This window comes from Emys orbicularis, chromosome 1 (assembly GCF_028017835.1).
Source record: "Emys orbicularis isolate rEmyOrb1 chromosome 1, rEmyOrb1.hap1, whole genome shotgun sequence".
Taxonomy (NCBI): domain Eukaryota; kingdom Metazoa; phylum Chordata; order Testudines; family Emydidae; genus Emys; species Emys orbicularis.
In genome coordinates, this window is record NC_088683.1 from 98,241,748 (window position 1) to 98,261,396 (window position 19,649).

A 19,649-nucleotide genomic window follows, 5' to 3' on the forward strand; every position below is an offset into this window, starting at 1 on the left:
AGTTTGGGATTGTAATTGAATCAGTGACCTAGGGGGTGAAAGGCTCTATACCCTGTCTGGGAGCAACCCATGGAAAAAGATTAGTGGGAGCTTAGCACCCACCGGCAGCCAACTCCCGCCCCCCCAGTGCCTCCCGTCCGCCGGCAGCCTGGCCAAATAAGTCCTCCACCTCCCTCCCACCGTCTCCTGCCCACTGCAATCAGCTGTTCTGTTGCATGCAGGAGGTGCGGGGGGCGGGGGGGGGGAGGAGAGGAGCGGGGAGGTGCGCTTGCGGGACGAGTATTGTGTCCAGTTGTGGGCACCACATTTCAATAAAGATGTGGAGAAATTGGAGAGGGTCCAGAGAAGAGCAACAAGAATGATTAAAGATCTTGAGAACATGACCTATGAAGGAAGGCTGAAAGAATTGGGTTTGTTTAGTTTGGAAAAGAGAAGACTGAGAGGGGACATGATAGCAGTTTTCAGGTATCTAAAAGGGTGTCATAAGGAGGAGGGAGAAAACTTGTTCACCTTAGCCTCTAAGGATAGAACAAGAAGCAATGGGCTTAAACTGCAGCAAGGGAGGTCTAGGTTGGACATTAGGAAAAAGTTCCTAACTGTCAGGGTGGTTAAACACTGGAATAAATTGCCTAGGGAGGTTGTGGAATCTCCATCTCTGGAGATATTTAAGAGTAGGTTAGATAAATGTCTATCAGGGATGGTCTAGACAGTATTTGGTCCTGCCATGCGGGCAGGGGACTGGACTCGATGACCTCTCGAGGTCCCTTCCAGTCCTAGAATCTATGAATCTATGAGGCACGCTTGGGGGAGGGGGCAGAACTGGGCGGGAAGAGGTGGGGCAGGGGTGGAGGCTTAGGAGAAGGGGTGGGGTGGGAATATGGCCTGGGGTGGAGCAGGGGTAGGAAGAGATGGGGTGGGGGTGGCGGGTTGGGGTCGGATGGGTGCAGGGCCTGGGGCAGAGTGGGGGGTTAAGCATCCACAGGGCCCGGAGGAAGCCGGTGCCTGTGAAAGGAATCAACATGGACATTCTCACCACACATATCAGTATTAGCTTAAAAGTAAAACCTATGGGAACTGAGGTGTGACAAAAAAGCTGTTGGTCAGCAGGCAGGAGGGGAAGAGATAAGGAGAAAAGACCTTGGGGAGAAAAGAGATTGTAAATGTTATCTACATTAAAATTGGAAATAAAGGGGAGAACTGTCTTGAATTGATTTGTTAGCTAAAGTGGTAATTGGCTCTGACATCATTTGTTAGTTAAAGGGTATAAAAGTAGGGTGACCAGATGTTCCGATTTTATAGGGACAGTCCCGATATTCGGGACTTTTTCTTATATAGGTGCCTATTACCCTCCACCCCTTGTCCCAATTTTTCACACTTTCTCTATGGTCACCCTATATAAAAGAGTTGTGATTTTGAGGGTTCTTTGTCAGACCCTACCTGATCAGGCTGGAGCATGCTAGGATGAGATGGTTCCCCATAGGTCTGGCCTATTTGTAAGCATATTGATCAGCTGCTTATGAATACTTTATTTACTCCTGGGGGAATTCTGCACCAAACAATTAAAAATTCTGCACACAATATTTTATTTGTCTAAATAATACAATATAATCATGCCAGTTTCAATTCTTTTGGTAATTTATTTCAAAATACCTGTCAACAAGTATGGCTGTAACAATACAGACAACAAAAAAGATTCAGGAAATGTTTCTTGAGAAAGAGATTCCTTACTAGGCATATTAATACAGAACTTTGAATAATAATGCATTTAAACTACAATACAGAAACGTATTTCCCACACCCCTCAGAAGCAGTGCAAAGGCTTGGGGAAGTCAGGGGTAACAAAGGAGCTCAGGGAGAGGGAAGTAATTGCTGGGAAGGAGCCTGGGAGTGAACCTGAAGGGTTGTTGGGTGTGGGTGGGAGAAATATGGAACAAGTTTTTTGGGGGGCAGGGGGAGGGATTGTTAGGGAGTTGGGGAGCCTGCCCCACACAGACCCGGGCTGACCCCTAGCCTCTCTCATTCAATCAGGCACATCTGCCCCTGTCCCCATGTGTCCCTGCATGCCTCCCGTCTCCATATGTCCATGCACCCCACTCCCTCATGTGTCCCTGCACCCCCACTCAGCCACCCCTCTTCCCCTGTCCCCATGTGTCCCTGCATGCCTCCCGTCTCCATATGTCCATGCACCCCACTCCCTCATGTGTCCCTGCACCCCCACTCAGCCACCCCTCTTCCCCTGTCCCCATGTGTCCCTGCATTCCCACTCAGCCACTCCTACCCTCCTGCACCCCCACTCAGACACCTTCCTCCCTTCTGTCCCCATGTGTCCTTGCACCTCCTGGTTCCCCTGTGTCCCTGCACCCCTACTCCCATTCAGCCCCTGGCTGTTACCTCAGTAGCTCCTGTGCCCCTGCCCCAATCTTTCCCTCTCACAAGCCTTTCTGAACACAAGACTATATGACCCTCCAGCAGCCCCATGTGCCCCACTCTGTCCATCCCCCACATATTCTGTGCTTCCTCACCTGGCCCCATGGTCCTCACCATGGCCCCAGGTCCTCTGCACTAGTATTCTCCAAAGATTCAGCTACTAGTCAGTAATCTTTGTCTCTCCATTGATGCCTAAAAATGATCAAGACCAAAGAAAAAACACAGATTTTGTAATAAATTACTTTGGGATTATCATTATGTTATGTAATATACGTTATGTAACTTTGTGCATACATTTGTGGATTGATTCCAGTAACTTCTGGCTGCATGCGGACATCATAACTAGTGCCTCATTACAACTCTTTTGGTGTAATAAACAGAGCTGATAATCAATACCATAGAACCTTTCTTTTTTTGCTGATGATGGCAAATCAAGTTGAAGCACTCCTTCCATGCACAGTAATCTGCAACATTAAAAAAAATCAATCAGCTATCATATTCTGAGCATTAACTAATAACACAGTACTGTCAGTTGATGGTCACAGTTTAATTATGTGAGGGCTGCATGTATTTTATTTGGGCATAAGCTTTCGTGGGCTAGAACCCACTTAATCAGATGCATGAAGTGGAAAATACAGGAGCAGGTATAAATACATGGGTTTGTCACGTTTGGTACTATTGTGTTCATGGGAGAAAGGGCTTTCAAATGATACCCAACTCAACCCAGTTCCAACAACATTATACTATCAACATTTCCTCCACTTAGAGGGCCTGGAGCTGAGAATGTGTGGTGAAGGTAGGGATTAAGTCCCCTTTGTTATGCTGCAGAGGGTGACACCATTGAAATAATGTTTTTGTAGATTTTTACGAATCAAATGACACCACCTTACCTTCTATCATTAACTTGCCAACAGAATTATAATGCTCCCAGATTGTAATATCATTAACAGGATATCGAACTAGATAAATCACTGGATCTGATCTGGTATATCCCTATGGAAACTGAACTTCTGTCACACCCCAGAGAAGTAACTCCAGGTTAGGGCTGAGCCATATATGCAGATTGTGTATTTGCCAGTTTAAGATGTTCCCACTGTAAATCCAGAGGTATCCAAAGGGTTAAGCATGTCATCCAGATATGAGCTCCCTGCCAGAACTGTGCTTGCAACATTCCAGACATTGGTTTAATTTAAAAATAAAGAAAACTGCAACCCAGCAACAACAAATTACTCACACTCTTCTTCAGGGTTCATCACCACAGTAGAAAGTATTACTGTTATTGCATGTTAGTTACATCACATATGAAAGGGGGAGTGTGCAAAAGGAGGAAACAAAAAGGGTCAGCATTAGAAAGCTGCAATATGATTTAGTTGGTATTGGTCCTGCTTTGAGCAGGGGATTGGACTAGATGACCTCCTGAGGTCTCTTCCAACCCTAATATTCTATGATTCTAGTATCTATGCAACCCAGAGCTGGCACTAGGCATAATTAGACTAAGCAATTGCTTAGGCCACAAACAGCAAAATGGGGTCCCCTATTCACTTTTTATTAAGGCATTGTGTATGGGGGGGCCTCACAAAATATTCCTGCTTTGGGCTTCCAATGGATGCAATCCCAGAACAGTGTGAAGACTGTGGGAGCTAGAGCAAGGGGGTCTCTGAGCTATCCATAGGCTGTAGTCTCTGTGCAAACCCAAAACACCATGCATGGCTACAGGAGCTGTTAAATGGTGGTGCTGAGAGTCCAGCTCCTGCCCTGGCTGCAGCTCAAACTCTGTGCAGTGGCAAGGCACCGTGCAGAGTAACAGGCCAATACAAGGGGTACGTAATCCACGGCGACCTGTACAGTCCATACACTGTGGCCTGCAGGGTCGATACACTAGCAGGGCACCAAGCAACACAGGCTGATGCAGTGGGTGATTAACCCATGGCCAGGCTGCAGGCTCTATGAACTGGCAGGGCACCGCGCAGGCTAGTGCTCCCTGGCCGCGGGGAGTCAGGTCAGCACTCGGCACAGCTGCCGGACATGAAGCGAGCAGATTGCAGTGACGTCATCACTCGCATGGAACGGCGCCCTGAGCGTTCAGGCTGCGTAAGCGTGTGCGGGGCAGGGCCAGAGCACGCGCCTTACGCGGGGCGGGTTGGCCGCGCGCGTGCGCGGGGACACCTGGGGGTGGCTGTTGATCCGGGGAGGTCGGGGCTGGCAGGTGGTGAGTAGGGGGCTCCCCGGGAGGGGGACACCGCGGCCGCTCCATCGCCCCGCCGGGCGGGACCAGCCCCCGCCCTGGGGAGCCGCCCGGTCCCGCCGTGCCCCGGCTCTCCTCGGGCTTCGCCCTCATGTGGGGAGCGCCCCCCCCCGGGGGGAACGGGCCCTGCCCCGCTGCTGCCCCCCGCGCGGGGCGAGCGCTCCCCGGCCACACGGTGCCTCAGGGCCGCGCTGGTGGGGGGCGCCCTGGCACTCGGCACCAGAGGGTGGGGGCTGCCCGCTCCCGCTGCTCTCCGGGGGGATCGGGGTAGAAATGCCTCGAGCGGGCTCCCCCCTCCCCCCGCCCGCCGGGAGCCCCACGGGAACCTGCCCTGGCCCGATGCGCTTTGTGCCACTGCTTTTTCTGACGGGCTAACCGAGGCTTCTCTTCCCTGCTTAGGAGCGTGGCAGGACTTGGCGAGGAGCTCCCGCCCTCACGCCTTGCGAGAGGCCGCTTCCCTCCCCAGCCCTTGGCATCTGCTTTTCAGGACACAGCCACTCCCAAAGGGATGGAGAAAGGCTGCTGAGACGCCCCCGAGGCTCCTGCAAACGGCCTCTGAGACTGGCCTCATCCTACCTAGTTTGGCTTCCTGGGGGTGGGCATTTCTTCCCAGCCTGCCCTGGATCCTTTTTAGCGGCGCTACAGACCAAAGGAGATGGAAGAAAAGGAGCGATGTGATAAATTCCAGCTGGTATCCTGATGCTAATCGGATTTAAATCTTATTTTGATATTTTTGGGGAGGAGACAGAGGGAAGGAAATACCCCAACAGCAACTTTTTATGGGGTGGGGGAGGAGGGAGGGAGGGAAAAAATGTTACAGATTCCTACCTGATTTTTGCAAGCAATTACTAAACAAACTGAAGCACAAGAGGGTTTGCCAGCTGGAAGCAGGATTTGCCTATAAAAGAAGGGATCAGTGGGCTCTTGTTTTGATTGCGGAGGGGTGGAGAAACTTCAGACTCCTCTGTTTCTCACTATCTTCCCACAACTACCCTATGAAAAAATGAGTTGCGTGCCATGGAAAGGTGACAAAACCAAATCGGAGTCTCCTGAGCCACCACAGCTGGCACCACTGCGTATTTACCATGAGAAACAGCGTAGGGAGCTGTGTGCTCTCCATGCCCTCAATAATGTCTTCCAGGACAGCAACGCCTTCACCCGGGAAACACTGCAAGAGATTTTCCAGAGGTAGGGAGTACCCTGCACTGGCATTGTTAGTTCCCTTTTTGCACTTTATTTCTGGGATGAGTATCTGAAATACCCTTTGTGTGAGTGGCAAGGGGGAGAGGGAGGTTGTTCAGAATCTGACACTGCTGAAGGCTGGATATGGCATCTTCTCTATTCTGTCGCACAAATCTCCTGTATTAATGATGGAAAAACCCTTATCCTCCTCCCCCCCCCCCCCCCCCCACACACCATTTCTTGTCCCTCATACTGTTCAGGCTGCCACTTTGGGGTGCAAGGACTCAGTTGCAGATGCCCTTATGTAATAGGCCAGCCATAATTCTCTCCCTCCCCAATGCTCTTTCATAGTATTTCCCAAATTTCTCCCTTCCTGTTTTTTTTAAAAGGTAAATTATTCCCATCAAAATACTTCGTTTGCCTTGTGGTCAAGTGGTTGGCCTGAGAGTGGGGAGGGTAGGAGAGGACTGAAAAATGGGTCAGAATGAAAAAAATTTGATGTAGTTCTGTCCAAAAACTTCTAAACAGCTGCAAGTTAGAGCCTATGTCTACTTCCTGTGCTGTTCTGTGATCAAATGAGTGATTCTTGGTGTTCATTTATGAATGAAATATTATTGCCTCTATATTTTCACACAGGCAAGGTCCTGTATACTCTGGCAAGCTGGATCTAAATTCTGCAGCTAGGTCCCTGTGATGTGTGACACTGTGGTGCAAATCCTGCAGCAGTTTTGGATAACTTTTTTAAATATGGAGTTTTTTGTTTAAATATGAAAAGAAATAATCCAGTCAATAGTCTTGATTTTATGATAAAATTCGAAGTATTTTATGCTTTTCCTACATTTTCATGGGAGCGCTTGTGAATACTACTTTGAAAGTCACTTAACTCCATCAATATACTAAAGGGAATCCCCTTTGATTCTCCATCTCTATCCATAGTAGTCATTTCAGATTAATCTAATTTGGGCTAGAGGTCCATTACCAGAATCTGATAGTCTGGAATATGTGAGAAGCCAAGCTCCACGTAAATAAATGTTCTGGAACTTCATGTCAGGGGACGTGACCTAAAGTCCTTTCTGCTATTGATCAAGGTTTGTGTAGCCCCCCTATGCTGACAACACAATAGCAGTGTTCTGTATCAATGAGCAGGGAAGTGTTTTTCCCCATAGCTACTCTTCTGAGAAGCAGCAGGCGGTCCCATGAGAATGGTATCCGGCTCACCCGTATATCTTTCTTTGATTGACTGTAACACATTTTCTTTTCCAATCTTAAATCAGACTACAATACTATCATGAGTAGTCTTCAAAATGGACCATAATTAACATACTGATCAAGAAGTGGAGCTGTCCATCAGTAGTCAGCAATGAAAAGTGCTGGTGGTTTTGTTCCAGCACAGGAACAGAACTTAATCACGGATGCATTTCTATTGGACTGGGCTTCTGTGTTGAAAGATCTTTCTCAGAAGTGGAAGAGGTTTTGCATATGGGCAGTGGAAAAGAACCTGTCTCCATGCTTTGCCTCCATTGTATCTATCTTGGATTACTTGCTGAACTTAATTGAAGGCAAGGAGAGGTTGAAGAACTACATGCCATCTTCAGCATACTGTGCTTCAGTTGACAGTTCTACTGTCTTCAATCATCTCACTGTGTCATTAGATTCCCTAGAGGTTTGGTGAATGTATCTGCACCGAACAGTGAACTTACTGAACATGGGATCTTAACCTGGTGGTGACAAAACTAATGACTTGCCCTTTGAGTCCTTACCAGTCACCAAAGACAGCCTTTGTAACTATAATCACATCTACAAGAAAAGTTATTGAATTGCAGGCTTTAATAGTTGAACCCCCCTTCATTGTATTCCATAGAGACAAAATGCGTCCTACATATTCATCCCAAATATATAGCAAAATTTGGGACCAGGCTTCCATCTGGATTAGACCACTCATGTCCTGGTATTCTTCTTCAGACCTTATTCCTATTCGCAAGAAGTTAGATTGCATACCCTAGATGTCAAGAGTCTTTTATTTGCATATACACACATCTGTCAAAGAGGACTAGTTTGTGTTCTGAGACCTGATTAGCCAGGATGACAGTACCTTACGGTCTTGGGGCTTACTCCATTAAAGCTATTGCACATCAGTGACATACTTCCATAACAATTCCGTTTTATAAATCTGTGAGACGGCTTCCTGGAATTCTACATGTATACGTACATAGCTGTATTTGTACAGCTTGGAATCTAGATCGCATACTCTGTTTTGGGAGTGCAGCTCTGCATTCCTTGTGTAATTAAACTCAGCTGATCTCTCTTTCTGTGGGTTCTACACCACGTGCTAGGTGCACACACTAGTAGGAATACATAGAGGCAGTTCTCAAAGAGGAAATTTTACTCACCAGTAACAGTTTGTGTGTTACCTCCACATATTTATACAACTTTCCTTTTCTTCTCTGAATTCTACTCCTCTGGAAAGAACAAAAGTTGTTGTAGCCTTACAGCTCTCTTATAAATGTGGGCACTGTTTATAGAATGTAAGCTCTCTGGGGCAGGGTCTCGCTCTCTTTTTTTGTGTGTGTTTTGTTTTGTTTGTACAGCGCCTAGCACAGTGGGGTTCTGGTCTGTGATTGGGGCTTCTACGTGCTATTATTTCTATTATCATGATGCTTAGCAGCACCAGCCTGCATGTCATATGAGTGTAAATATGCAGAGTCAATATTCTTGAAGAAGTACAGTTAAGTGTTGGAAGTGGATATCCTGGAAGAGTTGTGGCCAACTATGTGTGATATGCAGCTTTTATGTGACCAGTAAAAGCCAGTTGAAATTTTGGGACCATAATTACTTGTGAGTGTTGCTGCCTCTCTTTTTGGCACAGTAATATGCTGACCGTGTTGAAAGAAGCAGTAATTTGACCCTTGCTCAGAAACACACCAGTGGTATTAGTAGCCTTTCCTCCCTTTTATAGGCCCATCACTTTTGGGTTGGATTACGCCAACATAATCTACTGTGGCTGCCTCTGAAGACTACCTAGAAGCTTATGTTAGTGCAAAATGCTGCCCACTTAGGCCCTGATGACCAGGTCCCAGGTCATGTGAAAAGCTGCCTCTCCCTTCCTGGTGTCAAGGGCTTTATGGTGGAATGCTCTAGCATCAGGGTATTTTTAGTGGACAGTCTTAGTCTGCACAGGTTGTTCCATCTGGCTGTACACCAAAGTTTGACAGCCGTCAGGGCACAGTGTAAGAACCAAGCAGGCATCTCTGCTCCCCCAGCCATGTGGGAGGAAGAGCAGGAGCTCCTAGGGATGGAGCTAATATGTGGGTGACTTTTCCAGCTGGAGCCAGGCACAGAAGCACTGGAAGCAGCAACCTTTGGATGCTAGTGTTGTCATCAAACTAATTTCTTCAATCTGACCTCTGCTGATTTGACTATCTTACTCCAACTCCCTCCCACCCCTTTTCCTTATGGATCCTCTGCAGTTAGCTGCACTTCTCAGCTATTGGCCCTCCTCAGTTACTCCTCCCCTCTCCCTTTCGCTGCCTCCATCCCTTCCCTAATTCCTTCCTGCCTTCTCCTCACTGCAAATCATATTTAAAAAAAAAAATACAGAACAATAACAAAATGTAATTAACTGGATATTTGCCAACCATCACTCTAACTGGCCTGCTTGTATGATATATGCCTTCCCCCTTTGCCCTGTGCCTTGTCTATTGAGATTGTAAGCTCTTTGGTGGGGAGACTGTCTTCCTATATGTTTGCACAGTACACAACATGATGGAACCCTGATCCTGATTGTGGCTGCTGTTGCGGTTCTATCATAATACAAACAAATAATAATGTCTAGGCAAGCTTCTGAGTGAATGTTTAAATGGCAGCGAAGAGAGATTTACTCACCAGCAAGCTTAGCTGTTGAGCTATTATTGTAATAGCATTGACAGTTGGTCCATCTAGTGGTGGTACTGCTTGTTTTAATAGGTTCCCAGATGCTACAGTGATGGATTTTATATACATGAGTACTTCTTCCTTGGCAAACATGAAAACATACCAGCAGCCAAACCACTCTGGGGTGCTGTGAGCTCATCCTTTCTTATGAGTTTAGTAGGGTCAGACCCAGTCAATACCAGTACTCTTTGGAGGCTTCCCATCTAAATGACATTACCCTTTTCCTTTTTAGTCAGGGCTGAACCAATACCTTGTCAATTTCTCTGCCTGCTGGGTAAGAGAGAATAGACTTGTTCGGGTTGAAGATGCCAGGCTCTGCCAGTTGTCCGATTGGGATTTTGAACTGTGAGGATATATAATAAATTGGATTGCACAACCTTCCCATTGAATCCTCACCTTTCACTGAACTTTGTATTAAAACTGCATGGGATACAGGTACAACAACCAGTGCCACTTCTAACTAGAATATGGATGTGTGAGCCTGGGAGATGGATACAATGAACTCCTGCAACAGTATTCTTTCATTTTGTGTTCACAGACTGTCTCCCAACACCATGGTGACACCACACAAGAAGAGCATGCTGGGAAACGGGAACTACGATGTGAATGTCATCATGGCAGCGCTTCAGACCAAAGGCTATGAAGCAGTTTGGTGGGACAAGCGCAGGTACTGAGAACTAGCTTTTAATTGCTATAGTTTGGGAGATAGCTGCCTTGTGCTAGGGTTTATAACCGAGGAAGTAGGAGAAATAACTGAATACCATCTCTGCTCTCTCTGCTTGCCCAGGGATGTTAATGTCATTGCCCTCTCTAATGTGATGGGCTTCATCATGAATCTGCCCTCCAGCCTCTGCTGGGGTCCCCTGAAGCTCCCCCTTAAACGACAGCACTGGATCTGCGTCCGGGAGGTGGGAGGCACCTACTACAATCTCGACTCCAAACTCAAGATGCCAGAGTGGATTGGAGGTGAAAGTGAGCTCAGGTGAGTCTCCTTCCATCAAAATCCCCTACTCCTAGCCCTATTACAAATTAAGCATCTGCCTTTAACACCTAGTATCTGGTACAATATAGTTCATGAATTCTGATAGCAAAGACTGAAGAATGGGAATGAAATTCATATGCCCCTCCTGGATCTTACCCCATGTGTCTCATTTCTGTGAAGCTAAGAAAACAATTTAGCTAATAGGAGACTTTAAAGTTCAGGAGAGCCTGGGCTTCCTTCCTAAGGCTGCTGGTTTTGTCACCATGATGATTGTAGATTAACCCAGATGGTTAATTTGTGGTGACACCTGTAACGGACCGACCCACCATGCTCTATCATGTTTCTTTAGATGGGGAGCACTTGATAGGGTTCCACTGATAGTCAGTTATTGTGTGTGTCCAACAGAGAGAGGATTTAATTTGAAAAATGCAGCTTTTTTCCTTAAACCATTTCTACAATGGCTAATGAGCCTCTGCCCATTTTCCTGTTCTTTCTGAGATCCAGGTGGCACTTCTGTGCTTGTGCTAAATTTTCCATGTCTTTCACATTAGAGTGTAAAATTGTGGTTCTTACCGTTCATGGTCAATGAAGATTTGTGGCATTTGCTCCTCACATGCCGAAAACCATAATGATTAGCCTTGAAGCCCCAGATAAATTGATTCCAGTTCGGGGAACTGTGCTCTAGCAATGTCTGTAGAGCTGGTCGTGCCAATCAAGAATTAGTGAATTGAATGACATCCTGACAACCTAAAATTCCATGTGTGTAACTTTCAGTAGAGAATTAATTCACTCCTATGATTGCTGCTTAATACTGCTGGTTTGGAATGGTTAATGTTTCAGTCTCAAAACTGTTGCATTTCAGCATTAAGTGAATGATTCCTGTGTATAACATTTTGGGAACTTTTTTGGCAAAATATATAAGGGAAATTTAAAATTTTTATTTTCATATTATTTGTCCTATCTTTGCTATTGGATAAATCACTGAGTCAGAGAGGCTGAAAAAATGCATTAGATCCCAGTTCATAGGCTGCCAGTAATCATTCTGTGTCACTAGGTTTACCATGTCATCCTTCTGTTTCCTCCCAGTCACCCCACCTTGGGGGGGGGGAAGTGCTTTGAAATTGATGAGATTGCTGATCTCTGAAACTTAAAGAAGTCAGTTTGTTTGTTTCAGTCGCGCTACATCTTGCCAATTCACAAGAATAGGTGCGTGTGTCCCTGGAGAACAGGCAAGATTTTTTTGTATAAACTCTAATAATGAAGTTAACTATGCCCATGTAGTTCTGAAATAACCTGCCAGGTGGTGTATGGATCTAGTTAGAATTTTAATATGTAGTTGTAAGAAAAGTGATGGTAAAAAATGACCTCTTCACCTATTATCTTCCTACGTATCTTGTCACATCTGCTTATTTAATAAGTCTTTACTCCTAAAGGGCTTTGCAGAGCCAATACTACTGATTCTGGATTTTGTTGTTTCACCTCACTTTTGCCCTTCTTCCCATTTCCACAGGAAATTTTTGAAACACCAGCTGAGAGGAAAGAACTGTGAACTTCTGCTGGTGGTGCCAGAGGAGGTGGAAGCACATCAGAGCTGGAGAGCTGACATGTGACCCGGATTTGCCCTGTCCTTTCTCACTACAGCTCCAGTCCCTCCCCCCACAACCCCCTGATGTCCTTTGACCTGGATAATGGGTGCCCTAGCTCTTTTCCTCTGGAACTTCCTTTCATTGGTCTCTTTTCTTTCTGTATTGATGGTGCAATAGGACAGTGGCATAGGGTATTGTGGGGGCCGGAATGGATGAGGAAGGAAGCCAGTCACTTTTTAATGAGGAGGAGAGGAGTGTGAGCTCTATGCTTTTAAACCGATTACGTTGCATAGTGCTCTTTAAAATAGGCTTTGGGGATAAGGTGTTTGGAACACTCTGCTGATTCTTCCCCATACCCCAATATCTTAAAGACTAATTGTGGTTGGACACTACTCCCTCCAGACTTAACAAAACTTCTTTGGATGGAAGGTGTCAAGCATGCTGCCTCCTCTCTGAAACAGTCTCTACCCCCAAAGCAAACTATGCTGGATACATTTGCAAATCATGGGGGACTCTCAGGAAACTGTCGAACACTAGCAATGGTATGGTGCTCTGTAGAATCTCCTGTTTAGTGAGGGTTTTGTGCCAAGGGTTAGGGACAACCTATCTTTAAAGAAACTCTTGGGGTAGGTTGGGGGATTCTTCTCTAATGTTTTTAGGGATTTTTGTTATGCAGATGGCTTAGATGCTTCTTTGGATAGTGCAGGGCAGGCTGATTAGGGAGTAGAAGTGGTAACAAGTTTAGGCTGGTTCAAAAGCATCACATCTGGAGTGAGAGAGGCCACCGGAGGCTTGTAGGGGGTTTTCATTGGTGCGGTATATAACATCTTAATTGTTCCTGTATGTGCACTTGTTAGTTCAGGAGTTGATTGCAGAGAAGGGAATAAAACTGAAGGTGTTTAAGAGGAAGGAGGGAGTCATTTCCTCTTATTTTCCTCCTCTGTGGAAGACTAGCCATGGCCATGAGAGAGGAAGAAAGAGGGTGGAGAAACTCTTCTACAAATAAACTAGGAGTTACGCAAAGCAAAATCAAAGAGAGGCATTGCAATTCTAGATTTCTCTGCCTCCTGTTGTCATCAGCAGTTACCGGGAGAGATGCATACAGGGTTCATGAGAGAGTCTTTCTGATGGTAAAGGCAGATTGTCTAGCATGGTAGCTGAACCAAGTACTTTGGTTTTGGCTGACAGATATTCCCTTGACTGCTGAATCACCTCACCCTCTGTTCCCTCCTGCAGAGAAAAGTGACTAAGAGACAGGGAGACTCCAGTAGGATTCTTTCACTCAGTGTTTTTTCCTATGCCACCAGGTGTTGGGTGTAGTTTAATCATTCCTTCCGCAGCAGAAAGAGGAAAGGGTGAGTTTGGGATGAATTTCACACTACTATTGACTCTTCCTGGTCAAGATATGTTACGACTGTTTGTCTCATTTCCTAATGCACATGCTGTCCTCCCAGTTATAACAGCAAGTGTAGAACAGTGATGGAAACCACCCTGGGTAAGCCAGTGTCTGAAGCTAAACTTACAAACCACCAAAGCCTTCCCTTTGCAACAGAAAACAGAGGCCATGTGGCAACAGGACAAGAGTGGTAGTGTGGTCAACCCTGGACATCCTACAGGCACCATGCTGCAGCCTCCTGACAACACATTGGCAGTGGCTCTTCTGCACGTTCTACAGTCCAAACCCAATGTTTCTATTTCTACAAGAGCCCTACTTCCTTCTTACCACCACATTCCAGTGACCAAAACCAGCTGGCAGAATTTTTAAACACATCACAAGCAGGAATTCTGCTTATGACTTGAAGCCATTTTCTAAAAGGGAAGGGAAAAAAATCAACAGCAAAAGAATTTTCTATGCTGATTAAAATCGCACTTTGGAGAGACCCTGTTTGCATGGAAGCCGCAAGCCAATGGATCAGTGCACAATATGCAAAGATGTTTTAAAAACATTGTAGGGCTGCCTCCCTATATTTGTATCTAATGTCACTGCTTAACCCCCAGGGAAAGGGTGTGATCCAGCTGCTCAGGAAAAGGGAAACTGTATGATCACATCCCTGGGGAATAGTGCTGTGGTGACAGAGGGAGAGGAAAGACTAATCCCACTGCTTAGGAGTGGGGAAGCCCATGTTTGTTTTCTTGCTTGTTTGGTTTTGTTATAGCCTTGTCTTGGGTTTGTTTACAGAGATGTATTTTGTTTAACCAAATATTAAAAATGGAAAAATCTCCATATAAAGTGTCCTGTCACTTCTGTGTGTTCAGCTGAATTGTTCTGTAACATGGTATGTAAAGGAAAAAATAAATTGTTCTTTGTTATGAAGTTGTGGCCTTCTTGGGAGAAACTACCTTCATCAAACTGCTTCTGAACTCTGATCCAGAACCATCTAGTTGACTATAGGTAACCCTAGGATACCACTCCTGAGACATTGCTAAGTTATCCAAAATTTCTTACCTATCTAAGCTGTCTTGGGGTGGGAGATGAGATAGTTCCACCTTATCACAGCTAACACTGTGTACATAAAACTAGAGGAGAACCACCCATCTGGGTGCAAAGCTGCAACATCTACTCTAATTTTCCATTAGTACCTGGGGGGACAAGGGATGTCTACTAAACACACCATGTTTGGGTTGAATTTATTTAATACTTAATACAAAAAAGTATGCAGCTGATTTCCAAAATGTAGTTGTTTTATGATGCAAACAGAATCAGCACAGTCTTTAACCAAATGTGCTCCCCTTTCCTCCTCCAACAAAAGAAATTGCAAGGAAAATATTTGAAAACAAGTTTTCCCCACAGGGCTCAGATGAAACTTACTACCCTTTGTGATCCACTCTGCCTCTTGGTAAATACACGCCTTCCTTTCTATCGGTGGCCTCTTCTGGCCTTGATTGAGCCAGGAGAAATACAGGATTTTCTTTTGATTGCAGAATTTACTGAACAAACTGGCCAGAACCTAACTTGTGGCCTAAGGTAAGGAGTCCACAGCAGGAGCTTTTCATTTTAAAGTCTCTGTAACTGCCACTGCATGGACTGATTGGATAAAAGGAAAAACTTGTGACCTCTGGAGGGGAAGCTACAGGGAGAAGCCCATCAAAAAAAAGGTCCAGGAGAGGGGATTTTGCCCCATTATGGATAGGTCAGTGTCCCAAAGTTTAAAAAAAAAAAAAAAAAAGAGGGGGGGAAATGCCCACCCTGACAAACCAACAGTTCAAATGAATCAATGTTGAGGTCTCTCCATGTGATATGGATCTGAAGCAGCTTTTGGAAGTTAGATCTTTCCAGAAAGTGGAGGCAGGGCCCCTGGCATACTGCCAGACAGCCCTGTAGTGGGTCCTAAGAGAATCTGCAAGAGATGATACTGGGTTAAAAAAAACTATTCAGATTAACTATAAAGATTGAAAACAGCATAGCACCCCTCTCTCCCTGCCCCCAGAGTTCCAGTAAAGAGGAGGTTTAGCACCTCCAATAATAAGGGCTCCACATTTGTGACTGGGCAACAAAATAGTAGATGAAATTCAGTGTTGATAAATGCAAAGTAATGCATATTGGAAAACAATCTCAACTATACATACAAAATGATGGGGACTAAATTAGCTGTTACCATTCAAGAAAGATCTTGGAGTCATGGATAGTTCTCTGAAAACATGCACTCAATGGGTGCAGCAGCAGACAAAAAAAGCTAACAATGTTATGTGGAGAGATTAAAAAGATTGGGACTGTTCAGCTCGGAAAAGAGACAACTAAGGGGAGATACAATAGAGGTCTATAAAATCATGAACGGTGAGGAGAAAATGAGTAAGAAAGTGTTATTTACCACTTTGCATAACCCCAAAATCAGTGGTCACCCAATGCAATTAATAGGCAGCAGGTTTAAAACAAAAGGAAGTACTTCACACAACACACAGTCAATCTGTGGAAATTGTTGCCAGGGGCTGTTGTGGAGGACAAAAGTATAATTAGGACAACGGGGAATGGATCACTCAATTGCCTTGTTCTGTTTATTCCCTCCAAAGCATTTGGCATTGGCCACTGTCAGAAGACAGGATACTGGGCTAGATGGACCATTGGTCTGGCCCAGTATGGCCGTTCTTATGTTTTTAACTCACTCTGCAGGGCTGAGAGTGCAATACTCCTGTCACTTTGCAATACCATTCCCCCTCTGCTATGACAGCTAACTTAACTGCTGTAGACTTATTCAGATAGCAAAGGGAAAAGAAGACATCTCACCCTAGTACTCTTAGTCAAGGGTATCAAACATGTGGCCCATGAGCTGTATCAGGCCTATGATGTATTTGATGGCTGCATGATATACTCAGGTTGTGCAGAATCTAAACCAGTGGTGGGCAACCTACGGGCCGCACGCAGCTCATCAAGGTAATCCGCTGGCGGACCACGAAACAGTGTTTACATTGACGGTCCGCAGACACGGCTGCTCACAGTTCCCAGCCAATGGGAGCTGTGGGAAGCGGTGGCCAGTACGTCCCTGTGGCCCCATGCCGCTTCCCGTATCTCCCATTGTCTGGGAACGGCGAACCGCAGCCACTGGGAGCGGCGGGGCCTGTGGACGGTCAATGTAAACAGTCTCGTGGCCCGCCAGTGGATTACCCTGAAGGGCCAAAGTTTGCCCACCCTGATTTAAGAGCTCTTCCCCCACACCCCAGCCTAAATTCCCTCTAAGCTGTGCGACTATGCAGCAGGCTATCAAGGTCTACGCAGGCATGCAGCGGGGAAAGGCTCTCTTGCCCAGCCCCGGGCTGCTGTGGCGAGAGAGGGCTGGGGGAGTCCTCTCTCCCCACCACAGCCCCAGGGCAGCCTGCACCCCAAACCCCTCATCCCTGGCTCCACTCCAGAGCCCACATCTCCAGCCAGAGCCCTTTGCCCCTCCACCCCCACCCCTAAGCCTCCTCCCACACTCCGAACTCCTCGGACCCACCCCCGCCATACATCACCTCTATATTGGTGCACATAACAAAATTCATTCCGCACATAGATGTAAAAAATGAGAGGGAACATTGCCCCCAGCCCAAGTCAGCTTTTAGCCCTCACTGCTGCAAAGAGCACCTTCCACATAAGAACTAAATATGTCAGCTGCCTGAATCTGCAGAGAGCTTGGAACAATGAGTCAGAGTGATGAATTCCCCTTCCCCCTTTTAATCTGATTGAAGTAGCCACTGTAAATATCCAGTGATGACATGCCAACGTCAGCATAAACTGATAACTCTAGTAGATGGAATGGGGTAGTGGGTGCGAGTGCAGCCTTGAGGGGAGAGAGTTGCTAGGAATAAAAAAATGAATAAAAACTTTAGTTACTACATAAAGGCTGTATTGCCCCTTTGATCTCTGTGTGAACCTCCCACTGACATCAGTGGGATTTGTGCTGTGGATTGAGGATAATATGCCATCCTGAATTTATGCCCTGGCCCACAGACCATAATTGAACATGAAATCAAGCCCTCTCCTCTCTGCTAAATGAGTTTGAAACTGCTGGTATTAGAAAAAGAAGGGGGGGAATCCTGGTGACTCAAGCAAGACAAGGTTTATGAAGCCCCCAAAACCCCATCATCGTCTGCTAATCTCTATGTTGCAAGGCAACCAAAGAGTATTAGCCTGTGTTCATGGACTGCAATGGAGAAAGGGTCTTGAGGTTTCAGGCTCACCTGTCTCTGCTGCAGCTGCTGCTGTTGCTCCATCTGCAGTTTCTCAGTTTCAAATACAACAGGAAGAACGAGGATCATGAAGGAGGTACTCCCAATCCACAGAGCTGCCCTGGAGAATCTAGAGAGAAAAAATAATCATGACAGAAAAATCTTGATTTCCCTTCTCCTTTTATATGGGACAGACCCCTGTTCCCCTTCTGCCTCTACAAAGGGAGGACCAAGAGAAACTCCCATACAGCTCTGCCTGGGTACCTCAATCCTGATTTGGACTAATTTTTGATATTCCAGTCTTGCACACTCCACATAGCTCTGCCAAAGCACCTGAACCTAATCTGTAGTCGCCTTTGCTATTCCAGTCCCGGCTCCCATACTCTGCTGTATGCTTTAGCAGGATGTGTAGCGTTACTACACACACCTTCAGCACAATCTGCGCTGCCCACTGACGCTCGCACACAAACCCAACAACCGGTGGCAGGGGCAGAGAACGCAGCACCGGCAGCGCGGTATCTGATTGGTGACCTGAAAAAAGCCACGCGGCCCCGACAACCCGCCCCCGCCCGGGACAGCCAGACCCAGCCACGCCCCCGGCGCCGCCTTCTCACCGGTACAGTCTCTGGGCCACAGAGAGGGACAAATCGAAGGTAGCTCCCGCCGCGGTCCGGACGCTCTCCGGGAACATCTCGGTCAGGCCCCAGAGCCGCTCGCTCAGGGTCTCGTCCAGCTGGGGAAGGAGAGGCTCGGAGTCAGACCCGTGAGATGCCGCTGGGAACGGCCCCTGCCCTGCGCCCCCCACGCCCGGGGTCACCCCAGCCTCGCACATGGAGCCCGCGGACGGCTACGCTCCCCCTGCTCCCTGCCCCGCCACCTGGCGGCCTGGTACCTCGTCGTCGTCCTCCAGCTCCTCCGCCTGGCCCGGGCCGCCCTTGGGCAGCAGCAGCTCCTCGGGGGACAGGGGCGACGCGGCGGCCATGGCTGCAACCAGGACAGAGGGGGAGACACCGGAACCGGAAGAGAGCCGACGAGACCGAGGCCCCGGCAGCGGACAGAGAGACACCGGAAGGGAGGCGAGCGACAGTCACGCGGGAGGGGCTGAACTGAGGGAGAGAGCGGCCTCTAGTGGTCAACCTCCCCCCCAGCGGCCTCTCCTGCCCAGTTCTGCAACTCCATCAGGGCAAGGGGCCCTAGCCTGCGCCCCAGCCTAGCTGCTCTCTCCCATGCTCCATCGCTGCTGCCCCACACCCGCTGCACAGCCCCTAGCCTTGCCTTTCCTCTCCACCTCTTCCATCTGTCAGTAACTCCTAGGTGGCCTCCTCCATTGCCCACTGCTTCCTGGCCCCTCTGCTTCCAAAGGCTCATGCCCCTAATTTAACCCTGCAGGTAAAAAGAACAGGAGTACTTGTGGCACCTTAGAGACTAACAAATTTATTAGAGCATAAGCTTTCGTGGGCCACAACCCACTTCTTCGGATGCATATGCTCTAATAAATTTGTTAGTCTCTAAGGCGCCACAAGTACTCCTGTTCTTTTTGCGGATACAGACTAACACGGCTGCTACTCTGAAACCTGCAGGTAACAGGCTCTTGCCCTGACACCTTGCGAAGTGGGTATGCAGAGGGAAAATTAGACCCCGGCCCTCCCCCACTTGC

General features: G+C 47.1%; 2 protein-coding genes across 2 annotated transcripts; one reads left to right on the forward strand and one right to left on the reverse strand.

Annotated features, from left to right (window-relative positions):
• The first annotated feature begins 5,601 nt into the window (after positions 1 to 5,601).
• On the forward strand, positions 5,602 to 14,157 carry JOSD1 (Josephin domain containing 1). The gene is made up of 4 exons (XM_065412245.1): positions 5,602 to 5,860; positions 10,323 to 10,451; positions 10,572 to 10,766; positions 12,277 to 14,157. The coding sequence occupies exons 1-4, from the start codon at positions 5,676 to 5,678 to the stop codon at positions 12,374 to 12,376; spliced, it is 609 nt and encodes a 202-aa protein (XP_065268317.1). The 5' UTR covers positions 5,602 to 5,675; the 3' UTR covers positions 12,377 to 14,157.
• An 806-nt stretch (positions 14,158 to 14,963) lies between these two features.
• TOMM22 (translocase of outer mitochondrial membrane 22) lies at positions 14,964 to 18,990 on the reverse strand. The gene is made up of 4 exons (XM_065412257.1): positions 18,885 to 18,990; positions 18,607 to 18,725; positions 18,005 to 18,122; positions 14,964 to 15,690 (listed from the first exon to the last, which is right to left on the reverse strand). The coding sequence occupies exons 1-4, from the start codon at positions 18,972 to 18,974 to the stop codon at positions 15,616 to 15,618; spliced, it is 402 nt and encodes a 133-aa protein (XP_065268329.1). The 5' UTR covers positions 18,975 to 18,990; the 3' UTR covers positions 14,964 to 15,615.
• Between the last annotated feature and the right edge of the window lie 659 nt (positions 18,991 to 19,649).

Excerpts from the sequence above, each read along its gene's own strand:
- JOSD1 (XM_065412245.1), top strand. The coding sequence starts at position 5,676 with ATGAGTTGCGTGCCATGGAAAGGTGACAAAACCAAATCGGAGTCTCCT. Across the intron at positions 5,861-10,322 it reads CTGCAAGAGATTTTCCAGAG|ACTGTCTCCCAACACCATGG; the intron begins GTAGGGAGTACC and ends TTGTGTTCACAG. Across the intron at positions 10,767-12,276 it reads GGAGGTGAAAGTGAGCTCAG|GAAATTTTTGAAACACCAGC; the intron begins GTGAGTCTCCTT and ends CCATTTCCACAG.
- TOMM22 (XM_065412257.1), bottom strand. The coding sequence starts at position 18,974 with ATGGCCGCCGCGTCGCCCCTGTCCCCCGAGGAGCTGCTGCTGCCCAAG. Across the intron at positions 18,123-18,606 it reads GTGGCCCAGAGACTGTACCG|ATTCTCCAGGGCAGCTCTGT; the intron begins GTGAGAAGGCGG and ends TTTTCTCTCTAG. Across the intron at positions 15,691-18,004 it reads AGCAGCTGCAGCAGAGACAG|ATTCTCTTAGGACCCACTAC; the intron begins GTGAGCCTGAAA and ends CATCTCTTGCAG.